The sequence below is a fragment of the Gobio gobio genome (assembly GCF_949357685.1).
Source record: "Gobio gobio genome assembly, chromosome: 10".
Lineage (NCBI taxonomy): Eukaryota > Metazoa > Chordata > Actinopteri > Cypriniformes > Gobionidae > Gobio > Gobio gobio.
Genome location: NC_137116.1, coordinates 2,378,435 through 2,400,550, shown reverse-complemented (window position 1 = coordinate 2,400,550; position 22,116 = coordinate 2,378,435). Strand labels below are relative to the sequence as shown.

Here is a 22,116-nt window from a genome sequence, read left to right as displayed (position 1 = left end):
AGACCTTATGAAAATTAATATTTGTGTCATTCTCAAAACTTTTGGCCACGATCGTAGGTAATTCGGCAGGGGATTTTTACGCGGGTGGTAGAAGAAAAACACACTGACATTCTGGACGGCAATAAATCACAGACTATCCCCTGTAATTGAAGAAAATACCTTACGACCCCACGAGAAACAATTACCATCCGAATAGGGCTAAAGACAGAACATGAAATATTGTTATGAGATGTTTAATAACTAACATCTAGTTTCTGAAGAGAGTGCACACTACACATGCTAAGTTGAATAGCATACTAATATTTTGCTCAGTATAATGATTTATCAGCATGCATGGAATGATTGAATTGGCAAAATGTGCAGCACACCACAGAGCACACTAAATAGATGATATATGTGTTTTCTTCTATTTACAGTGTGACAAGAGCCAGATACTAATCTGGATTAACTCCTTGAAATATTATTTGAAAGTGACAAAATTTACATTTTTACACAAAATTGCAAACGGACTTCTGTAATAACTGCCACAGAATGCCACAGTCATTGCTTATCTACATGGTTAACCCATTGATTGCACACAACAGGTAGAAGAGCGCAACAAAAAAATTTATTATGAGATCAGAAATTCAGTAAGAAAAACCCATATTTTCCAAAAACATATTCTAGTCCCCAACATGAAAATTTAAAAATATTATTACATCAACATAAAAGTAACCTTTTACAGCAAATAAAAGACTGGATTGCACTGTTATTAAATGAATGAAGAGGAACGTGTCTTTTAATCATCTAATATTAAACATCTAATATTCCTGTGTTTTTCAGCAGCTAAAATGTTGACATCCGGTTTCTTCAAAACGGAACATGAACCGTTAAAGACAAAATAAAGCAGTTTTTGTAAAAGATCAGCAGTTGCTTTTGTACAAGAACAAAGCATCTTACATTTAAGAGATGGTTTGACATAGCGAAAATTCACCATGAAGCATTCATTTAAAGGCATGATGTCATAAGTAGTTATATTCAAGTTTAAACTAAAATCAGTACTTGCAAAAGAATGTCTTCTTCATGCCTGTCCTGATAAGACATATGAGATAGTTTGTTAATGACATAAACTCAAATCCTTCATTACACAGTAGTGCAGTATCCACCAGCACAAATGAGTCTTTACAGCAGGTTTACTCTCCCACCTTTTAAACGTCTGTTGTGAGGGTAAAAACGTTTGTGACAGCCTTCAGCTGAAGTAAATGTTGCAGACACGTCATGTGATCTGGAGCATGTTTGTTACATCCCTGCGAGCTCCGCTTGCTTCTCATCCTCAGACTCCGGTTGGTTGTCATCATCGCCGTTATAATTAGCCACATCATCCTCTAGCTCTTGACCTGCACCTTGATTTTCATCTGTAAAAGCCAGAAATTATTCGTAATTCTATTGCATAAAAACAACAACTTTCTGTGACTTCAATTACCACAAAAAAATGCATCATCCTTCCATTTGTAAAAATGAGCACTTGAAACATCTTTATCCAGTCATTTTAATTTTAAAATTGAAAAAAGTATAATTGTATGATTGAGTTTAATATTTCTGTGTGATGATTGTGTTGTTGAAAACCACCTTTAATCTTAGACAGCTGTTTTTCTATCTCGCCCTCATTGTCGTACATAAGGGCATCTTCCTTCCCATTTGCTGCGTCTTCCTCTTTCCTGTCCCCGATTCTGATATCTTCCTCCTCCTCGTTTCCAATCCCGATGTCATCTTCCTTCGGGTCTAAAATCCCTGCTTCATCCAGAACAGTATCTGCATGAAGACAGATAAAATAAGTAACGTGTGTGTGTGTGTTGTGCTTTAATGGCTGGATTCTCTGTTACCCCACCTATGGCCTTTGAAGCCTGTCCTTTAACGTCCACCACTTCTTCTGGAATTTCTTCATTGGCTGGTGTGTTAAGAGTCTCGCTCTTATTGGTTCGTTTGGAGGTGGGTGAGTCTTGTAAAATCACAGCATCTTAGAGGAGCAGACAGAATGCTGTTAAAACACATGCTGGAGGAACAGAGAATTAGTTTTTCTTTAAAAAAAAAAAAAAAGAAGACAAGATTTAAAGGCCTGTTTACACCAAGAATGATTATGGACAATAATGTTGTATTTATTATAAGCACATGCTGCAGAAATGTCATCTGTCCCTTTAAATGCTCAAATGGGTGGATTCTGATTGGCTGTCAATGTTTTTAGCTGGTTTAGTTTCTCTGTGTCATTACAGTAATAGTTGTGGTGTAAACTTTGCTGAAAACAGGGGTCTAGTGGAGTCCATGCCTTGACGGGTCGGGGCTGTTTTGGCAGCTAAAGGGGGACCAACACAATATTAGGAATGTCATAATGTTATGCCTGATCAGTGCATGATGACAAATTTATCTTTGTGGGGAAACATAATAAAACTTGGCTTCGTATTAGGGCTGGGACGGTTACCGCATTACCGCGGTCATGTGACGCCTACCGCGGGTCTGAGATCGTCACCGCCATCACCGCAAAAAAAAACAACTATTAGGCCTATATGCGAGAGTACCTGTGTAATGTCTTGTAGCCTATAATTTGAATTTCATTTTACTAAAGCATAAAATACAGGCGCATAAGCAGGACCTCAGTTTTTAATTGCACGTGCTTAACACAATTCTCTCACGTGGTTTCGCAGCCGACAATAGCGGGTAGGTAGATAGAAGTCATGAAAGCAGAAAAAGAACGCACCGCCTGGGGCGTGGGTTTGTGTCGAATACTGGTGACCGCTTTCTCCCATAGCTGGCAAAAAAACAACGGCTTCAGAAAGAACAAACTGAGCTGGACCTGCCTCAGCACTCCTTAGTACTTCTTAGTACTGGTAAGCGAAATTTCGTTCATTATAATCAATAAATAATCTATTGTAGGCAATTAAATATAAGTAGGCTATGTGATTCTGAAATTCCAATTTCATTAAAAGGCTATCGAAAAAGATATCCGTCTGGCAGGCTTACAAGCACAGTAGTGTGCGACACTTTGTTAAATTAAATAGCCTTCGTTAAATATTTGAACCACTGAGACAAAAGCACACACGAGATATATAAATATGTAAAAATATGTAGGCCTAATATAAATAATAAGTAATATACAATCATGGTAGTGTGAGCAGCGACACTTTGTTAAATTAATTAGCTTTCGTTAAATAGCACCACTGAGACAAAAGCGCACACGAGATGCGCCTATATATAGGCCTACCTATATATAAATTAATATAAATATGTAAAAATATGTAATATAAATAACATAAATATAAACAATTATATATATATAAATATATCTATAAAATTGTTTATATTTATGTTATTTATATTACATATTTTACATATTTATATTAATTTATATATGTCGTGTGCGCTTTTGTCTCAGTGGTTCAAATATTTAACGAAGGCTATTTAATTTAACAAAGTGTCGCACACTAGGCTGTGCTTGTAAGCCTGCCAGACGGTTATCTTTTTCGACAGCCTTTTAATGAATATACAATCACGGTAGTGTGAGCAGCGATTATTTGTTAAAATAGCCTAAATAGTCTTCGTTAAATAGCCTTGAACCACTGAGACAAAAGCGCACACCACACGAGATATCTAAATTAATATAAATATGTAAATGTTATAAAATATAAAAAATAAATATAAATAATATTCATATTAGGCTTTATATTATATTATATATATAAAAGTAGCATAATATACAATCACAGTAGTGTGAGCAGCGAGTGATGACACTTTGTTAAATTAAATAGCCTTGAGCCTTCTTTAAATTGTCTTCATTATCCACTGAGACAAAAGCGCACACGAGATGTAAATTGTAAATGTAAATTGATAGCCTGAATATGTAAAAATATGTAATATAAAAATATAAATACTATAAATATAAATAATATATTATATTATATGCGCTGGTGTGTGCGCGAAAGTCGTTAGTTTAAGTGATTGTTTGATGACGACGACTGTAATCTGAAAGTAAAAATATGGGAAATAAATAAACATGAACAAATAAATATATATTACTGATCGATACCGATAAATAAAAATGTGTTTGTTTGTCTTTGTTTATGCTGTTCCATCTTCAGATCTCTCAGTCGTGATCTGATCTGCTCTCTCAGCAAAAAATATGAAGGCTGGGATGTAAACCATAGCCTAGTCTATATTTCGTTTTTGCCAGCACTTTTTTTTCAGATATCATTCCATTTCTGTTCTAATTGTTCCTGTTCTAAACGTGAAAAAAATAAATGTAAAATAAACATGTTCCTTATTATGTTCAATTGCCTGCGCTGGTGTGTGCGTGTGCGGCTGTGCGTGAAAGTCGAGCGGGAGCCGTTTAAAACGGTTTACCGCTGAACCGCGGGAATTTCTTGCTTTTCAACCGTGGTAAGAAAAAATCCATACCGTCCCAGCCCTACTTCGTATTCTAATTTTGTTTCATTTCTATTGTTTTCCATGTTCAAGAACTATATTGTTTCAATTTTAAATTAACTTTTAATGTTTTTTATCACATTACAACCACAATTTCTGCATTGTGTATTTGCGCGAATAATGGGCTATAATTAATTTCAGCCAAAGGACGTAGGGAACCGTCACAGACCTAGCTAGTACTCTTAAGTTATCAGATTTGCATTAAATGAGGGACTTTATCCACATATGGAGACATCAGTTTTTTTTAACTGATAGGCCAGTAATCAAACATTTACAAACCACACTCAAACAGGCAACTCGCACCTTCTTCATTTTTCTCCACCACTAACTCATTGGTTTGGACCATAGCATCATTTTTGGACTGCAAATTCACATCTGGTTTGCTGTTCGGAGGTTCTGCCACACTTTTATTAGGATGGTTTGTAGCGGGAACATCAGATTTGGCTTTTGAAACAGAGAGTTTCTGCTTGGATCCATCAGCATTCTGTGAAGGACAGTTTGTGTCAGTGGAAAAGGGGTAAGAGACACCAAATAAATAAGAATCACAATAAAAGAACCATTTAAGGACATTATTTCTTATAGCCATACCTGTGGAGCTACCTTTTCAGGCGTCCTTTGCTTTTCCAGTTTGGCAGCTGCAATTTTCCCTTTGCATTCCTCTTTTATGGCCTCAATTTGTTTGTTACACTTAGTCCTGCACAATCACCCCCCCCCCCCACACACACAGCCATTATCATACTGATCAAGCACTATAATGTCTTTGGTATTGTAGATTAGAGCATTCAGAATGGACCTACATCTCAATGCTGGCTTTCATACTGAAAGTGTCCATGTTATTTTGACAGGACTTCAGCTCGCTCTGCATTTTACTCACATCCTCCATTAATGACTTCATACGGTCTAATAAAAGAAAATCAACAGAAATGTGAAGGAAAGATGATATATGTCACAGAGTAAATATAATAGGACAAATATGAGGTAAACACTTACTCTTCATGTCTTGCACCATTTTAGCACTGGACGAAATGTTGAGCTTCAGATTTGCCTAAGACAGAGAAAACTTTTAGACCTAAAAACATACACTGAGCAGCATATCCAATATCCCATTTTGGCCATCAAAACCCAGTGACCAGCTTACATTCAAATCCATTTTAGGTATAATTGCATCCCTGCTTATATTTCTGGGCATCAATAACCCTCAATCAAGGTAGCGCCATATTAAAATTTTGACAGGAATGAGGGATAGAATTACAGTGCGTTCAATGGATTATACTGTTGTTTAACAATATACCAATTGTCCTACCTAGAAAGCATTTTGGGGCATCATAGAATACATGCCTATATAGATAGCATTATCCCATTCTCGAACATAAGAGCTTTCCTGCCTACCTAGACAGTGTTCAGTGTGCATGTCGTGAGATGCCTATATTGAAAGCACTTTTTAAACATGCATACCTGCCTATACAGACAGCCTTTCTGGCCTGGGCATCAAAACCCAATAAGAGCATGTATGTGCATTACAACCTAGTGAGCAACCTTTCTAGATCAGTGGTTCTCAAGTAGTGAGTCAAGAGCCACTAGAAGGCCTGAGCACATTTCAAAGGAGACCTCAAGATTACTTAGAAAGTGTCCGAAACAGAGACTTAAAGTCCCTGTAAAGGCAATTCTGAGATTTGCTTCTAAACACATTATAAATGTTAGAAATGTATTGCTGAAACACGTTACATATACTGTTAAACAGTTTTTCACCATTGCTGTGTTCAGGAATTTTTGGGCGGGGCTAAACCGGTGGCTCGATGGTGCACTGGAGCCACTGTGCATATGGCCCCTCCCCTAACACTATCATAACTAGAGCACATTCGCATCAGTTCGATCGCGAGTTACAGTCAGTACCGTTAGTTTCTACAGCTTACAGCTTACAACTTACAAAACAGCTTACAAAACAAAAACGTCTCAGGTTACTTGCGTAACCTATGTTCTCTGAGTAGGGAACGAGACGCTGCGTCACTTTAATGACGTAATGGGACGCCCTCTGGGTGTGCCGATTGTCTGAAGCCCTTATAGAATCACGCCAATTGATTGGCTGATGGCGCGCACGTCGCCCCACCTGACGTAGTCACCTATATTAGCGCTCGCGCGCGCCATCTGCTCCTCAGATTTCTCTGCCGAAAAGGAAAGCCTGTCGGCAGCGCGAAGAGCTTGGCAGCGTACGCAGCGTCTCGTTCCCTACTCAGAGAACATAGGTTACGCAAGTAACCTGAGACGTTCTCTTTCATAGGTTCACTCGACGCTGCGTCACTTTAATGACGTAATGGGAACGATATACCAAACACGCCAAGCTAAAGCGCTGCCGTATCTGGCTCAAAGAACACCAGATAACCTACATGACTAGGTTAAGCAGACAGGACATGCGAACCCGGAGCCATGTCGAGATCCAAACTATAGAATCTCACAAAAGTGTGCGGAGAGGACCAACCTGCCGCCACACAAATATCTTCCAAAAGAGCCCCTCTAAAAAGTGCTTGAGAGGAAGCCACACCTCTGGTAGAATGCGCTCTAATATCAAGAGGTGAAGGTAAACCACGCACCTCATAAGCTAAGGAAATAGCCTCTGTCACCCAATGGGAAACCCTTTGCTTCGAAGCGGCAAGCCCGCGGCGGCCAGCACCGAAGCATACCAACAGCTGGTTAGATCTCCTCCAGCTGTCTGAACGGTCAACATAACACTTCAACGCTCGAACTGGGCAGAGCAAATGAAGTTTCTCGTCTTCCTCCGAGTCAAACGGAGGGGGGTGAAAGGAGTGAAGAGTAATAACCTGAGAGCGAAATGACGTGGACAAAACTTTGGGCACATAACCTGGCCTAGGTCTTAAAGTAACCTTGACTAAGCCAGGGGCAAAATCCATACAGGTCCCACTAACAGAGAGAGCCTGTAGATCGCCCACTCGTTTCAAAGAAGATAGAGCTAACAAAAGAGCAACTTTGAGAGTCAGAATTCGCTCAGGAGCTGACTCCAAAGGCTCAAATGGAGCCAAAGTTAGCCCTTCAAGGACCACGGAGAGGTCCCAAGAGGGAATACCAGGGGAGCGTGCCGGTCTCAGGCGCCTAACCCCTCGCATGAAAGATGAAACCAGTCTATGCTTGCCTAGCGGGATTTCGTCCGACTCCCTACCGGCAGCTATAGCTGCGACATAGACCCGAAGGGTGGTGGCCGCTGCTCCAGCAGCAAATTTCTCCTGCAGGAACTCCAGAACTGAACCAACCGGGCAGTTAACTGGATCCGCTGCATGAGTCGAGCACCACGACTCAAAGACCCTCCACTTGGAGGAATAGAGCTTCCTTGTGGAGGGGGCTCTCGCATTAGCAATGATCTCCTGAACGTCTGCAGAAAGACCAGCGTTTAGTATCGTTGGCCCTTGATGGGCCATACCCACAACTTCCAAATCTCCGGGTGAGGGTGCCAAATCCTGCCCTGAAGTTGTGTCAAAAGGTCCTTCCTGACCGGTATCTCCCATGGGGAGGAGTCCAGGAGGAGAACCATCTCCGAGAACCAAGTCTGGGATGGCCAGTGTGGAGCCACCAGCAGGAGGCTGGCCCCACTCTCCCTTACTCTGTACAGAACCGCCGGAATCAGCTTGATGGGCGGGAACGCATAGAGTTTCAGATTGGGCCATGGATGCGCGAACGCATCTATCCCCAACGGGGCCGGAGAGCTCAGAGAAAACCAGAGCCGACACTGGGACGACTCCTTCGAGGCAAAGAGGTCCACTTCCGCTTTCCCGAACATCTCCCAAATCTGTGACACAGTTTGAGGGTTCAGCATCCATTCCCCTGACCGGAGCTTCTGTCTCGACAGATAATCTGCAGCGAGGTTCAAGACTCCGGGTACATGGACTGCTCTCAGGGACAAAAACTTGTCCTGAGACCACAGGAGGAGTCGGCGCGCATGCCTGTCCAGGGTGCGCGACCGTGATCCTCCCTGGCGATTTACGTGAGACACCACTGCCATATTGTCGGTCCTGACAATGACATGATGCCCCCTGAGTGAGGGGAGAAAATGCTGAAGGGCCAGGGATACCGCTCTCAACTCCAGGCAATTTATGTGCCAGGAGAGAACTTCCCCCTCCCAGATCCCCATAGCTGGTCTGCCCTCGAATACCGCACCCCAGCCGGTAAGAGAGGCGTCCGTCGTAACCATTTGGCGACGGAAAACAGCCCCCATCTTGACCCCTTTCTGAAGAAAAAGAGGGTCCCGCCACATTGATAGGGCACGAAAGCAGCCGCGTGACACCTTCAATAGGCGAAGGGCCGATCCTGTTGACCGAGCCCCTGAGCGTTTCATCCACCAGAGGAAGGGCCTCATATGGAGCAGTCCCAGGGGAAGCACCGGGGAAGCTGCGGCCATGAGACCCAGGAGCCTGCGACACGTACCCACAGAAACATGATGGCCTAGCCTGAAGCGGACCAAGCATGTTGTGATACTGGAAATCCGAGCAGGGGCCAAACGGGCCTGCATCGGAACGGAGTCCAGACGAACACCTAAGAAGGTGGTCTGCTGAGCCGGAGTAAGAACGCTCTTGTCTGTGTTCACTCTCAAGCCAAGAGATTGAACGTGTCGAAGAACGACATCTCTGTGATGACAGGCTAACTCCCTGGAGTGGGCCAAAATGAGCCAGTCGTCCAGGTAATTGAGAATACGGATGCCCTGGAGCCTCAGCGGGGCCAGAGCAGCATCCATACACTTCGTGAACGTCCTTGGTGCCAGGGCAAGGCCGAAGGGAAGGACTTTGTATTGATAAGCCTTCCCTTTGAAGGCGAACCTGAGAAACTTCCTGTGTCGTCTGACAACCTGAATATGGAAGTAAGCATCTCTCAGGTCTATAGTGACAAACCAGTCCTCCGCACGTATCTGAGACAAGATAGTCTTTAGCGTTAGCATCTTGAACTTCCCTTTGTAGAGGGCGAAGTTCAGGCGGCGGAGGTCCAGGATGGGACGCAGACCGCCGTCTTTCTTCGGAACAAGGAAATAACGGCTGAAGAAGCCACATTTCTCCTCTGTTGCCGGAACTTCCTCTATTGCCCCCTTTAGGAGGAGAGAAGAGAGCTCTTGTTGTAGCACAGAAGCCTGAGAGGCGCTGTTTACTACCGTCTGAGCGACCCCGTCGAAGCGAGGAGGGTTGCGACAGAACTGAAGCGTGTAGCCTGACTGAATCGTGCGGAGGACCCAGGATGATATCCCTGGCAAAAGTTTCCACTCGAGGAGGAAATTTGACAAAGTGGGAGGTATGATGAGGTGCGGTGGACATACCTGAGTTGGGGTGTCGAGCTGGACCTCTGAGGGGGGTGTGGCCATCCGCAGAGGAGAGCACGTGGCGTCCTGGCGCGGAGTAGGCAGTGGAAGGCTGGGCCGCTCTGGTTCCCGGAGAAGACCGGATGTGTCTCCGTCTGGACGAGCGGCGGATGGTGAGCCAATCAGACGTGAGGGGAGAAAGCAGAGAGCGTCTCCTTCCTCCAGCGCCGGAAAAGGCGAGGATATATTCGGTTCTGTATTCCGAAGCGCGCTGGGCGGCGGAAATGACAGAGCTGGATAGGGAGAGCTGGTGGGGGGCGGGCAGAAACGCTTGCGCGGTCTGACCCAGCCCCGGTCGTGAACTGCAGCTCCCCTTTTTCTGACCGGAGGGTCAGGAGCGACTCGAAGTGGCCGAAGCAGAAGGTTTGCTGGGCCGCTTTGGGTCGATGCGTTTGTGAGGACGTTGACGGGGAAATGGACGACCGCGAGCTCCCCAGACCGTGGTGGGTGGAGGATAACTCTGGTCGCTCCTCCGGGCGGTAAACTCTCTTTTGAAAGAGGGGCGATCTCTGGACTGAGAGGGGGAGGGGGAAGGAGCGTCCCTCGCTCTCCTCGGCATGAACTGCTTAAGAGCGGCAGACTGGGATTTTGCAGATCTAAACTTCTCAACCACAGTGTTAACCGCCTCCCCAAACAATCCGGACTGGGAAATCGGAGCGTCCATAAGGAAAACTTTCTCCTTATCGCGAATCTCAGTGAGATTAAGCCATAAGTGGCGCTCCGCCGCCACCGCGCCCGCCATAGAGCGCCCTACAGCGCGAGCTGTGTGTTTAGTTGCTCGTAACGCCAAATCCGTGGCTTTACGAAGCTCCTTTACAGCTTCCGGCGTCAAACCGGTGCCCTCGTCCATTTCCTTCAGTACATCCGCCTGATATGCCTGGAGAATGGCCATAGTATGAAGGGCCATGCCAGCCTGACCAGCCGCCATGTAGGATTTTCCAATCAGGGCAGAAGTGGTCCTGCACGGCTTAGTGGGAAGAAGGGGGCGGGACTTCCATGAGGGAGCTGAAGATGGCGCGAGGTGAGTGGCCAGCGTGTCCTCAACCGCGGGAATAGCGGAATAGCCCTGTTCCTCAAAACCCACGAGGTTAGTGAAATCAGCGGCTGCCGCGTTAGTTAGGCGGGCTGAGAACGGCTGCTTCCAGGATCTAGAAATCTCACTGTGTAGATCACTGAAAAATGGTAGCTTCCTCCGCGGAGGCCTAGAATTAGGGCCGCTGAGGAATCTCTCATCCAACCGAGAAGATTGAGCTTCGCGGGGTTCATCCGGCCACTCGATCGCGAGCTTCTGTGTAGCGCGCGCGAGTACATCCACGAGCTCGTCATACGCCGCTGATGGCCGCGCTTCCTGGCCGCTTGGCGGGAGAGCGTCGTCAGTATTTGCAGCACCGAAATCCTCGGAGTCGGATGCTGCAGTGAAAATGACATCCTCCAGTCCGAAGGAAACCGCATCGCGTGCCTCCGGGCTGGGACAGAGATAATCGTGCGAGTATTCCACAGGCGGAGTCCCGCGCACATGCTCGGGGGAGAGAGGGAGAGAAAGGGCGAGGCCCGTCTGCTCGCACTCCACATCCTCGAGCTCTACATCCGAACCCCAGGTCGCGGATCCAAGAGAGGCCTGCGCGGCCTCGGGAGCGCGACGGGGAAAAACGGATGACTCCCTCTCAAAAACCGCGAGCCTCGAGCGGAGGGTTTTGAGAAGGAGGTTATCGCAGTATTTACAGTTAGAGAACCCCTGAACCGCGTCGCGTGCGTGTGGAAATCCCAGACATTTAACACACTTACTGTGGGGATCGTCGATCGCGATGAAGCGAGTGCACGGCGGTGGGCAACGTCGGAATTCCATAGCACTTCACCACAAGGAGAACAAAGTTCCACAATCCGCGGTCGCTGAAGTGCTGAGGTAAATATCGACTGTTTTTGGGCCAGAAAAATCGATAACCGAAGGGCATGAAATGGCCGCTTCGTGAAGGCAGAGAAATCTGAGGAGCAGATGGCGCGCGCGAGCGCTAATATAGGTGACTACGTCAGGTGGGGCGACGTGCGCGCCATCAGCCAATCAATTGGCGTGATTCTATAAGGGCTTCAGACAATCGGCACACCCAGAGGGCGTCCCATTACGTCATTAAAGTGACGCAGCGTCGAGTGAACCTATGAAAGAGAACGATGATATCAAGAAGAGGTGGATTAATTTTGTGAACAGCTGCCTTTATGGAGAGCTGCGGATCACTACCAACACCTGCCGCTGCAGTGACTTTACACCGGATAGTTTTACAAACGTTCATCGGAGAACTGGGATACACTGATAATCCGCTGCAGAATGGGGCCGAATCGACTATCTCCCGCCCCGGCCTTCATCCTCCTGTCCCGCCGGCATCTGGTGCCGTCGTGAGCAGTACGTGAGTGTTGTCTACCCTTGTGTGCTTACGGTAGCGTTCCCGCGAGTGGCCGTGGTTTCGGCCCTGACAGCGGACACGCCCCCAGCGTTTGAGAGCAGAGAATGCTGCTTATTTTTTCTTTTTATGATTCAAATTTGGCTGGGTGGTTAATAAAACATTTGTCTGTGGCGTAACAAACTCAGAACACATGTTTAATTTTTACTTTACGGGGACTTCAATTTGTTACAATGTTGCATTTTCTTCTTGGTTCGGTTCGCTTTCACAAGGCAGCATTTCAAAACTTACCAAAACTTGTTTATGCAAGTCACATATTAATAAATATGTTCTCTTATTAGTCTTATTAGAGTTTCCTTTACGTCATTCATGAAGATGGACTGACAATTTTGCTCTGCCAGCATATTTACCCCTTTTCCACCAGAATGAACCGGGTGCTAGTTCAGAGCCAGTGCTAGTGCCAGTTTGGAGTTGGTTCGACTGACGGGCCTTCTAAGAACCGGTTTGCCTTTCCAAGGGCTAGAGCGCCACCACAGAGCAGGTCTTACGTCACTGTATACGTCTCATCTTTCTCAGCAACGCTAGCGAGGCATCAGGAAACACAAACACAGCAGGCTTGTTCGAGATGCATCGGCGCTGCACAGACCGATCGGTGTATGATATCAAAATACCGCATGAGCGATTCAAAAGCATAAGGAGTCGTCTGCTCTCATTGTACTTTTATGTGATACGGCGATCGGTCTGTGCAGCGCCGATGCATCTCAAACAAGCCTTCCATCAACAATAGCGAACGTTGTGTTACTATTGATGCTCATGGCTTTACGATCCTATCAAAACACAGCGAATTCAACGCATTCGCGCAGCTCGCTGTAATTTGTATAGCCGGAGATTACAATCGAGTAGCTATTAGCTCGATTAGCTGCCATTTAAAAAATGGTGGATCTCTAGTTTGTGTTCTTCTTGTTGGTCACGGTAACCCCGCCCCCAGCCCCTGACGCAACCGGTTCTTATTTCCAGACCAGCAATGTTATGGTGCTACTTAAGAACCACTTTTCCTGGTTCGGAGCTGGTGCTTTGGCTGTCGAAAGACAAAGAACCGATTTAAAACTAGGCTCTGGCTCCGAACCAGCACTGCCTTGGTGGAAAAGAGTTAATTGTGGCTTCATACCGCGTTACACCATGCTAACTGATAAATTCTATATATTTAATTATATACGCATAGCAATTACACATAATTTTAAGATTAAGAGGCCCTGCTTGGTTTTCAACTGCGATTACTAATGTGCTCACTCACAGAATCAGACACTGCTGCTTGTTATATAACACATTTCCTGTTATGAATTATGATACTGCTTGGTTCTTTGGTCTGTTGGGTTGGTTTGCTTTCTCACCTCAACCAAACCGCCCCAGAGTTCGTTTTCAATCAGGCTGAGACAACCTCATTCAGGCGATCTCAGAGCGATTGTTTTGGTGCGGTTTCGAACGTGATTGCCATATATTCATATATGCCTAAACTAAACGAACTAACAGAGAAAACACACCAGGTTTGGAAACAAATGCTCCAAATGAACCAGGTGTGAAAACATCCTAAGATAGCATTATGAAAAATATCATGAATTTAAACATTTACAAGGCAGGAAAAAAATACTGCTGCTGCCACAAAAATTTGAGAAGGCAGCTAAAAGAAAACTTGTGACTATACTAACACAAGTGAACCAACTGAATTTAATACATTTATATAGCTTCAAAAATAGCTTAAAATAAATTACAAAAGCTTTATAAGTTTAAATCTTACAGGGAGTGCAGAATTATTAGGCACGTTGATTTTCTGATCATATTTTTTTTCCAGGCACATTTGACCAATTCCAAACCACAGTAATCCTAATAACTACTATTGATTTAGTATTTAATAATGTATAAAGCCGCGTTTCCACCGCAGGAACTTTACCGCGGAACCAGGAACTTTGGGGGGGAACTCGGTGTGTTTCGACCGCAGGAACCAGGGTCTAAATGAAGTTCCGGGTAAATATTTCCCCCTCCAAACGGCCCTGCTTGCGAGGTGGGACTTTTGAAAAGTTCCCGAACTTTCGGGGGTGGGACTTGGGCGCTGAACATGCTGATTGGTTGAGCTCTCGCAGCTATTTTTTTTTTCCACCGCCATATTTACGAGTCTTTTGCGAGGTGAGTTCTGTGGGTTTTGCGTTCAGTAAATATTTTTTTTTGCAACAATGGAGTTCAACAATAAATTCGACCGATGGACCGACGACGAGGTTCAGGCTTTATTGAGCATATATGCGGAGGAGGACATCCAGCGCGAACTGGAAACGGCGACCCGTAATGAAAAGGTATACCTGAAGATATCGACTCGGTTCCAGTCACACTGGAAAACAGTGCAGAGAGAAGTTGAAGAAATTAAGACAAGATTACAAGAAATTAAAGGATCATAACAACCGGAGCGGTTCCGACCGGCGTATCAACAAGTGTTATGACCGCCTGGACGCGTTGCTGGGACACAGACCGTCCTTTTCTAGGGCAGCGGTAACGAAAGACTCGGCTAGTGCGTTGTTGGAAACCATCCAGGAATCCGAGTGGGTTGAAGGTAAATATATCATCTTGGTATCATCTATTAAACTCGTTGCAGTGTTTAAACACGTTGCAGTAACTTTTTTCAACGTGCTTTTCCAGACATAACGAGTGGCCCTGATGAATCGCAGGCAACGGAGACCAGCGTGTTTCCCCCCGCGGTCACTAGTACGTTATAAAGCTGACAAAAATGTGTATATATTTAAAAACTGATGTGTAATCCTTAATGGTTTTGTTGTTTTTAATTGTAAACTTAAATTGCCCATGATAAAATTTGCACACTGGGCATTGTTCAAGCTGGCCAAACAATTGTTCATTATTTGTAGTGAAAACACTTTAAATAATTAATTGATGGTTTCTATTGTTTCATGGTTGCCTTGTGTATTAATTTCCATGTGTTTCTGTGCAAGTTTTCTACTTAGGGAAAAGGAAAAAGGACTGTGACTTTTTTGATGCACTGAGGGACATGGGCCGGGCCGTCCTGCAGCATGGACAAGAACAGCGAGACCAATATATGCAGCTGTTACTGGATAGCCAGGCCGAGGAGAGATGAGGAGGCAAGAGCTGGCATTCCACCAGTCAGAAGCGGAAGAAAGCAGACGGCAGCAGAGGGACTTTCAGACCGGGTTTCTGTCTGTTCTTGGACAGTTTGTCCAGTCGTTCAAGAAGTAGCCACAATGACCAGCCGCTTGAATGAAGCATTTGCACTACCACACTTGTACTTTATATATTGTACATGTTGGCACAGCTCTTGGAAAGGTTACTGAAAAATACACTTTTTTTTTTATATTGTTGTTTTCACATTTTATATTTTCATTTTATTGTTCTAGTAATTTATTTGTCTTTGCACACTTTTATTTTAATTTTGTAAGAACTAATCTGTCTAAAATAAAGTAAAATGTGTAAAATGTCACTGTGTCTTTAATTTCCACATTCTAACTATATAACCACATTCTAATTGTATTCATATAGTGTAGGAAGCAAATAAAAGGGCTGCTGCTCGCAAGTCTTTCTGAATATGCACATAAACATATCTAGAAAACCCAAATATTATATTTTTAAATGTATAACTATGTGAATGTAGTATAATAACTTATAACCACAACTTAAGTGAAGCCATAAGTGTGGTCCTGCTTCATTTCAAATTTGAGGAAGAAGTCTCTAAAATTATGCATTTAATGAAGCATATTGTAATACTAGTCATGTGAATTTTTTTTTTTGTGAATGTTAAGAGATGTTATTGTGATAAAAAATAAAATACTTGCAGTCTAGTACCTAATCTTTCAACTGCTTAATTCAGTCTATTGTTTTCATTCAATTAACTTTTCACACATCTGTCATGACTGAAACCTCATTATCCTTTTATAGAAAATGTTTTGTTTTGGAATTGAGCTATTACAACACATTCAGATTTTGGATTGCCCATCATCCCATTTTGCATTAAAATGGTCAAACCAGGTGAAAGTGCACGTTTAAATAAGCAGTGTTGGTAATGTGTGTACATAATCAGCAAAAGCAGCGCTGCTTGCATCTCCTACACTTGTTATTGTTGCAGACAGTATCGCGCAAAAGTGATTACTGTCCGTCGGTAACTGGGAGAAGCAGTCGCGCGCATTCCCACGTCACCGGACTAATTTGCCTAATCTCCCCGGTACTTTAGACCGCGGTGGAAACGCAGATTGTAGCAGGTCTGGGGGAGAAAAAGTTCCTGGGAAAAAAGTTCCTGGTACAAATAGTTCCGGGTAATTTCGGTGGAAACGCGGCTTAAGTGATATATAATTGTTCATGAAGGCTGGAAATGAAAATCACCTTATATTCAGGTGTGCAGAATTATTAGGCATGTTTTCTTTTACAGATAAATTGAGCCAAAAAAGAGATTTAACTCAGACTGAAAAGTCAAAAAGTATTAAATGCCCATGAGAAGGATGCAATACTAATGCAATACTAGACATTGCAGTTAAGGCATGACCATTGGACAGTGAAATGCTCGTTGGGTCAGCAGGATCTGACAAAAACAGGTGGTGAAGAAAAGACACCTGTTAACTGCAAAAGAATTAAGAATTAAGGTGAAGAATTAAGGGTGAAACCATCAGGAACCCTTTAGTCTCCAGCGCCACCATTTTCCAAAGCTGCAACCTACCTGGAGTCTCCAGAAGTGCAAGGTGTCAGGATCTCAGAGACTTCAGCTAGGTAAAGAATCCTAAAAAATGCATCTTCCTGAATCTGGCAGTACGTTTTAGGAGTTCATTTTAGTCCATCCTGAAGTCCGTTTTGCAGAGATGGACTAAAAATGAACTCCCAAAACTTACTGCCAGATTCTGGAAGATGAATTCTTCAAACAGTGGTACTAGAGGATGTGGTGCTGGTCCTTCAAGAGTCACTCTCAACCTATCTGTCCATAAAGCCTATAAAAAAACCTTCTTCATGTATTTTACAACACTTCAGCTTGTGATTCTTATCTAGTGGGGGTCATTTTTTAGGATTCTTTACCTAACTGAAGTCTCTGAGATCCTGACACCTTGCACTTCTGGAGACTCCAGGTAGGTTGCAGCTCTGGAAAATGGTGGCGCTGGAGACTAAAGGGTTCCTGATGGTTTCACCCTTAATTCTTCACCTTAATTCTTAATTCTTTTGCAGTTAACAGGCGTCTTTTCTTCACCACCTGTTTTTGTCAGATCCTGCTGACCCAACGAGCATTTCACTGTCCAATGGTCATGCCTTAACTGCAATGTCTAGTATTGCATTAGTATTGCATCCTTCTCATGGGCATTTAATACTTTTTGACTTTTCAGTCTGAGTTAAATCTCTTTTTTGGCTCAATTTATCTGTAAAAGAAAACATGACGGGCCTTCTAAGAACCGGTTTGCCTTTCCAAGGGCTAGAGCGCCACCACAGAGCCAGGTCTTACGTCACTGTATACGTCTCATCTTTCTCAGCAACGCTAGCGAGGCATCAGGAAACACAAACACAGCAGGCTTGTTCGAGATGCATCGGCGCTGCACAGACCGATCGGTGTATGATATCAAAATACCGCATGAGCGATTCAAAAGCATAAGGAGTCGTCTGCTCTCATTGTACTTTTATGTGATACGGCGATCGGTCTGTGCAGCGCCGATGCATCTCAAACAAGCCTTCCATCAACAATAGCGAACGTTGTGTTACTATTGATGCTCATGGCTTTACGATCCTATCAAAACACAGCGAATTCAACGCATTCGCGCAGCTCGCTGTAATTTGTATAGCCGGAGATTACAATCGAGTAGCTATTAGCTCGATTAGCTGCCATTTAAAAAATGGTGGATCTCTAGTTTGTGTTCTTCTTGTTGGTCACGGTAACCCCGCCCCCAGCCCCTGACGCAACCGGTTCTTATTTCCAGACCAGCAATGTTATGGTGCTACTTAAGAACCACTTTTCCTGGTTCGGAGCTGGTGCTTTGGCTGTCGAAAGACAAAGAACCGATTTAAAACTAGGCTCTGGCTCCGAACCAGCACTGCCTTGGTGGAAAAGAGTTAATTGTGGCTTCATACCGCGTTACACCATGCTAACTGATAAATTCTATATATTTAATTATATACGCATAGCAATTACACATAATTTTAAGATTAAGAGGCCCTGCTTGGTTTTCAACTGCGATTACTAATGTGCTCACTCACAGAATCAGACACTGCTGCTTGTTATATAACACATTTCCTGTTATGAATTATGATACTGCTTGGTTCTTTGGTCTGTTGGGTTGGTTTGCTTTCTCACCTCAACCAAACCGCCCCAGAGTTCGTTTTCAATCAGGCTGAGACAACCTCATTCAGGCGATCTCAGAGCGATTGTTTTGGTGCGGTTTCGAACGTGATTGCCATATATACATATATGCCTAAACTAAACGAACTAACAGAGAAAACACACCAGGTTTGGAAACAAATGCTCCAAATGAACCAGGTGTGAAAACATCCTAAGATAGCATTATGAAAAATATCATGAATTTAAACATTTACAAGGCAGGAAAAAAATACTGCTGCTGCCACAAAAATTTGAGAAGGCAGCTAAAAGAAAACTTGTGACTATACTAACACAAGTGAACCAACTGAATTTAATAAATTTATATAGCTTCAAAAATAGCTTAAAATAAATTACAAAAGCTTTATAAGTTTAAATCTTACAGGGAGTGCAGAATTATTTGGCGTTTATTTGGCGAAGAATTAAGGGTGAAACCATCAGGAACCCTTTAGTCTCCAGCGCCACCATTTTCCAAAGCTGCAACCTACCTGGAGTCTCCAGAAGTGCAAGGTGTCAGGATCTCAGAGACTTCAGCTAGGTAAAGAATCCTAAAAAATGCATCTTCCTGAATCTGGCAGTACGTTTTAGGAGTTCATTTTAGTCCATCCTGAAGTCCGTTTTGCAGAGATGGACTAAAAATGAACTCCCAAAACTTACTGCCAGATTCTGGAAGATGAATTCTTCAAACAGTGGTACTAGAGGATGTGGTGCTGGTCCTTCAAGAGTCACTCTCAACCTATCTGTCCATAAAGCCTATAAAAAAACCTTCTTCATGTATTTTACAACACTTCAGCTTGTGATTCTTATCTAGTGGGGGTCATTTTTTAGGATTCTTTACCTAACTGAAGTCTCTGAGATCCTGACACCTTGCACTTCTGGAGACTCCAGGTAGGTTGCAGCTCTGGAAAATGGTGGCGCTGGAGACTAAAGGGTTCCTGATGGTTTCACCCTTAATTCTTCACCTTAATTCTTAATTCTTTTGCAGTTAACAGGCGTCTTTTCTTCACCACCTGTTTTTGTCAGATCCTGCTGACCCAACGAGCATTTCACTGTCCAATGGTCATGCCTTAACTGCAATGTCTAGTATTATATTAGTATTGCATCCTTCTCATGGGCATTTAATACTTTTTGACTTTTCAGTCTGAGTTAAATCTCTTTTTTGGCTCAATTTATCTGTAAAAGAAAACATGCCTAATAATTCTGCACACCTGAATATAAGGTGATTTTCATTTCCAGCCTTCATGAACAATTATATATCACTTATACATTATTAAATACTAAATCAATAGTAGTTATTAGGATTACTGTGGTTTGGAATTGGTCAAATGTGCCTGGAAAAAAAAATATGATCAGAAAATCAACGTGCCTAATAATTCTGCACTCCCTGTATATTTACTCATACTTATATTACTTATATTAACATGTTACATGCATATTTATATTCATTTAAATTAAAAGTTTAATATTAATTGTTGAAAATAAAATAATGTAAAATACTTATGCAATGCATTAACAATATAATCCATATGAAGTAAATATAATAAATAACCGCTTTATTGCGTCAGATATTTGCTCACAGCTGATTGGTCCAGTTTTGGTTTGCTATTTCTTACCGAGAATAAAACCTGCTCAAGAGCAATCCAAGGCCACTAACTCCATGGGCATTTTTATAATGCTAGAAAAAACATATTTTTAAAAATCCTCATCCATACAGTGGTGATTCACAGCGGGCAAGGTGGTTTTAATAAAACTCGTCTGTCTTTAGGTAGGAAAACCTTAACACCCATAACGCACTAGGCTCGATCCAACTGTTCAAATCTGTAGTTTTCACAAGAGCTGTCAATAGTCCGCCAGATGACCGCAAATTTATCCCTTAATCCAAGTCAAGGTGCCTTGGAATATAGTTGTGGACAATAAGGGCATAGGTTGAGAATGACTGATCTAGCCTGCTCCATTGGGCAGGACAGCTTCCCTGCTCACAAGGAGAGCATCAAAGCCTACTGATCTGCCTATCAAATCAATAGGGTAAAATTATTTGAATAAAAATTATTAAATCTTGACCAGAAACTTGCATGACTACTGGCTCCGAACTTGGTGTTGTCACGACATCAAAATTATGACTTCGATACAATACCAGACTAAAGAGATATTTGCAATAATCACATTATTATTAGTCATGTTAACTAGGGATGGGCGATATGGACTTAAAAATTTATCCCGATATTTTCTAGTATTTATTGCGATAACGATATCAATGACGATAAATGTAGTATCATTCCCCATGTTTTTGGATACAAGTGAAAGCTGCATGCATTCTTGCGAGTTTCAGAAAAACAAACAATGATCTAAAGTAAAACGTACATGTCATCAAATAGGCTCCTATAATACATAAAAAAATAAATAAATAAATATATATATATATATATATATATATATATATATATATATATATATATATATATATATATATATATATATATATATATATATATATATATATATATATATAAATAAATAAATAAATAAATAATTCATTAATTTTTTTTATGTCAAATTTCACACCAGCCTTTTCAGAAATGGAAAAGTTGCAGATATAATTGTCTTCTGTAAAGGTGCAGGTAATGTTTAAATAGTGCAACTGTGCTGAAAAACATCACGCAATACAAACAATAATAAACCGCAAAAGTAATTATCCCAAAAATGTCTTCAGATTACAAAAAAGTTGAAAATAATGATTTAATGATAGAACTTCAGTAATTTGAGTAGATAAGATAATAATACCACGAATTCTTCTACTAATAAAAATAAACTGCACTAAGGAATATTGAGCTTCTGAGTTCATGAATATTAATCACGTTGTCAGCTCTCATTCTAACCGATTTGCTGAAATCAAAACAGGCACCGTAATAGGTGCACGCCAGCCAATGAGATTCCCGTTTGTGCATTCGTTTCTTCCTGTTCACGAAAGGCTGAATAATTCCAAATAAACGCTATTATTTTACAGGAAAATACAACAAAGGATATTGTTTACATGTAGCACGTCAATTCTGTGTGGTATAAGACTCTCTCGCTCTCTCTTTGAGTGTGTGTGTGAAACACTGAGCGCTCTCAGTCGCGCGCCTCACACTAGTGTTTAATGTGCGTCAAATGCACTGCGCATTCATTGAGATGAACTGAAATAGTGTGCTTTACCGATCGATTGAGACAGCGCGAATCTCTTAAGCGCTCAGTCCAAGTGCTCAGCGAGTGAAAATACATCTGTATGTACAGGTTCAGATTGCCCTCAGGTAGCCCCTCGTTTAGTTATGAACTCTTCCGCCATAGTTGTTTTCGCTCTGCACGTGAGATGCGGATTCAGTGCCGCCGCTCAAAGGGCACCGAGTGCTGCGGGGGCACCACAAGAAAATTCTCTCTCCAACCCCCGTTCAGCTATACAAATTGACGAACGCAGCCACCATAAAGTAACCGCTTTAAGCATCAAGAGACGGCCAGCGGTGGCACGGTGCGGATGGGTCGCGCTATCAACTAGGCTTTATCGTTATTATCGCGGGAAGTCAAATTCTTAT

At 42.8% G+C, this 22,116-nt stretch overlaps 1 protein-coding gene across 2 annotated transcripts in view; it reads right to left on the bottom strand.

Moving 5' to 3' along the window:
- Positions 1-585: 585 nt before the first annotated feature.
- The window catches only part of golm1 (golgi membrane protein 1), a 36,449-nt gene continuing 14,918 nt past the window's right edge, over positions 586-22,116 (bottom strand). Inside the window, exons 4-11 of one of the 2 annotated variants that reach the window (XR_013817348.1) lie at positions 5,443-5,497; positions 5,250-5,352; positions 5,041-5,146; positions 4,756-4,936; positions 1,868-1,996; positions 1,609-1,791; positions 1,185-1,394; positions 586-1,071 (exon numbers count right to left, since the gene is read on the bottom strand). Coding sequence is in view for 1 of the 2 variants with exons in the window: in XM_079827686.1 (XP_079683812.1) it covers positions 1,279-1,394; positions 1,609-1,791; positions 1,868-1,996; positions 4,756-4,936; positions 5,041-5,146; positions 5,250-5,352; positions 5,443-5,497 (873 nt within the window). In the remaining variant the exon portion in view is untranslated. Of the gene's footprint in view, positions 1,395-1,608; positions 1,792-1,867; positions 1,997-4,755; positions 4,937-5,040; positions 5,147-5,249; positions 5,353-5,442; positions 5,498-22,116 lie in introns of both variants that reach the window. The other variant, XM_079827686.1, reaches the window with a different exon arrangement.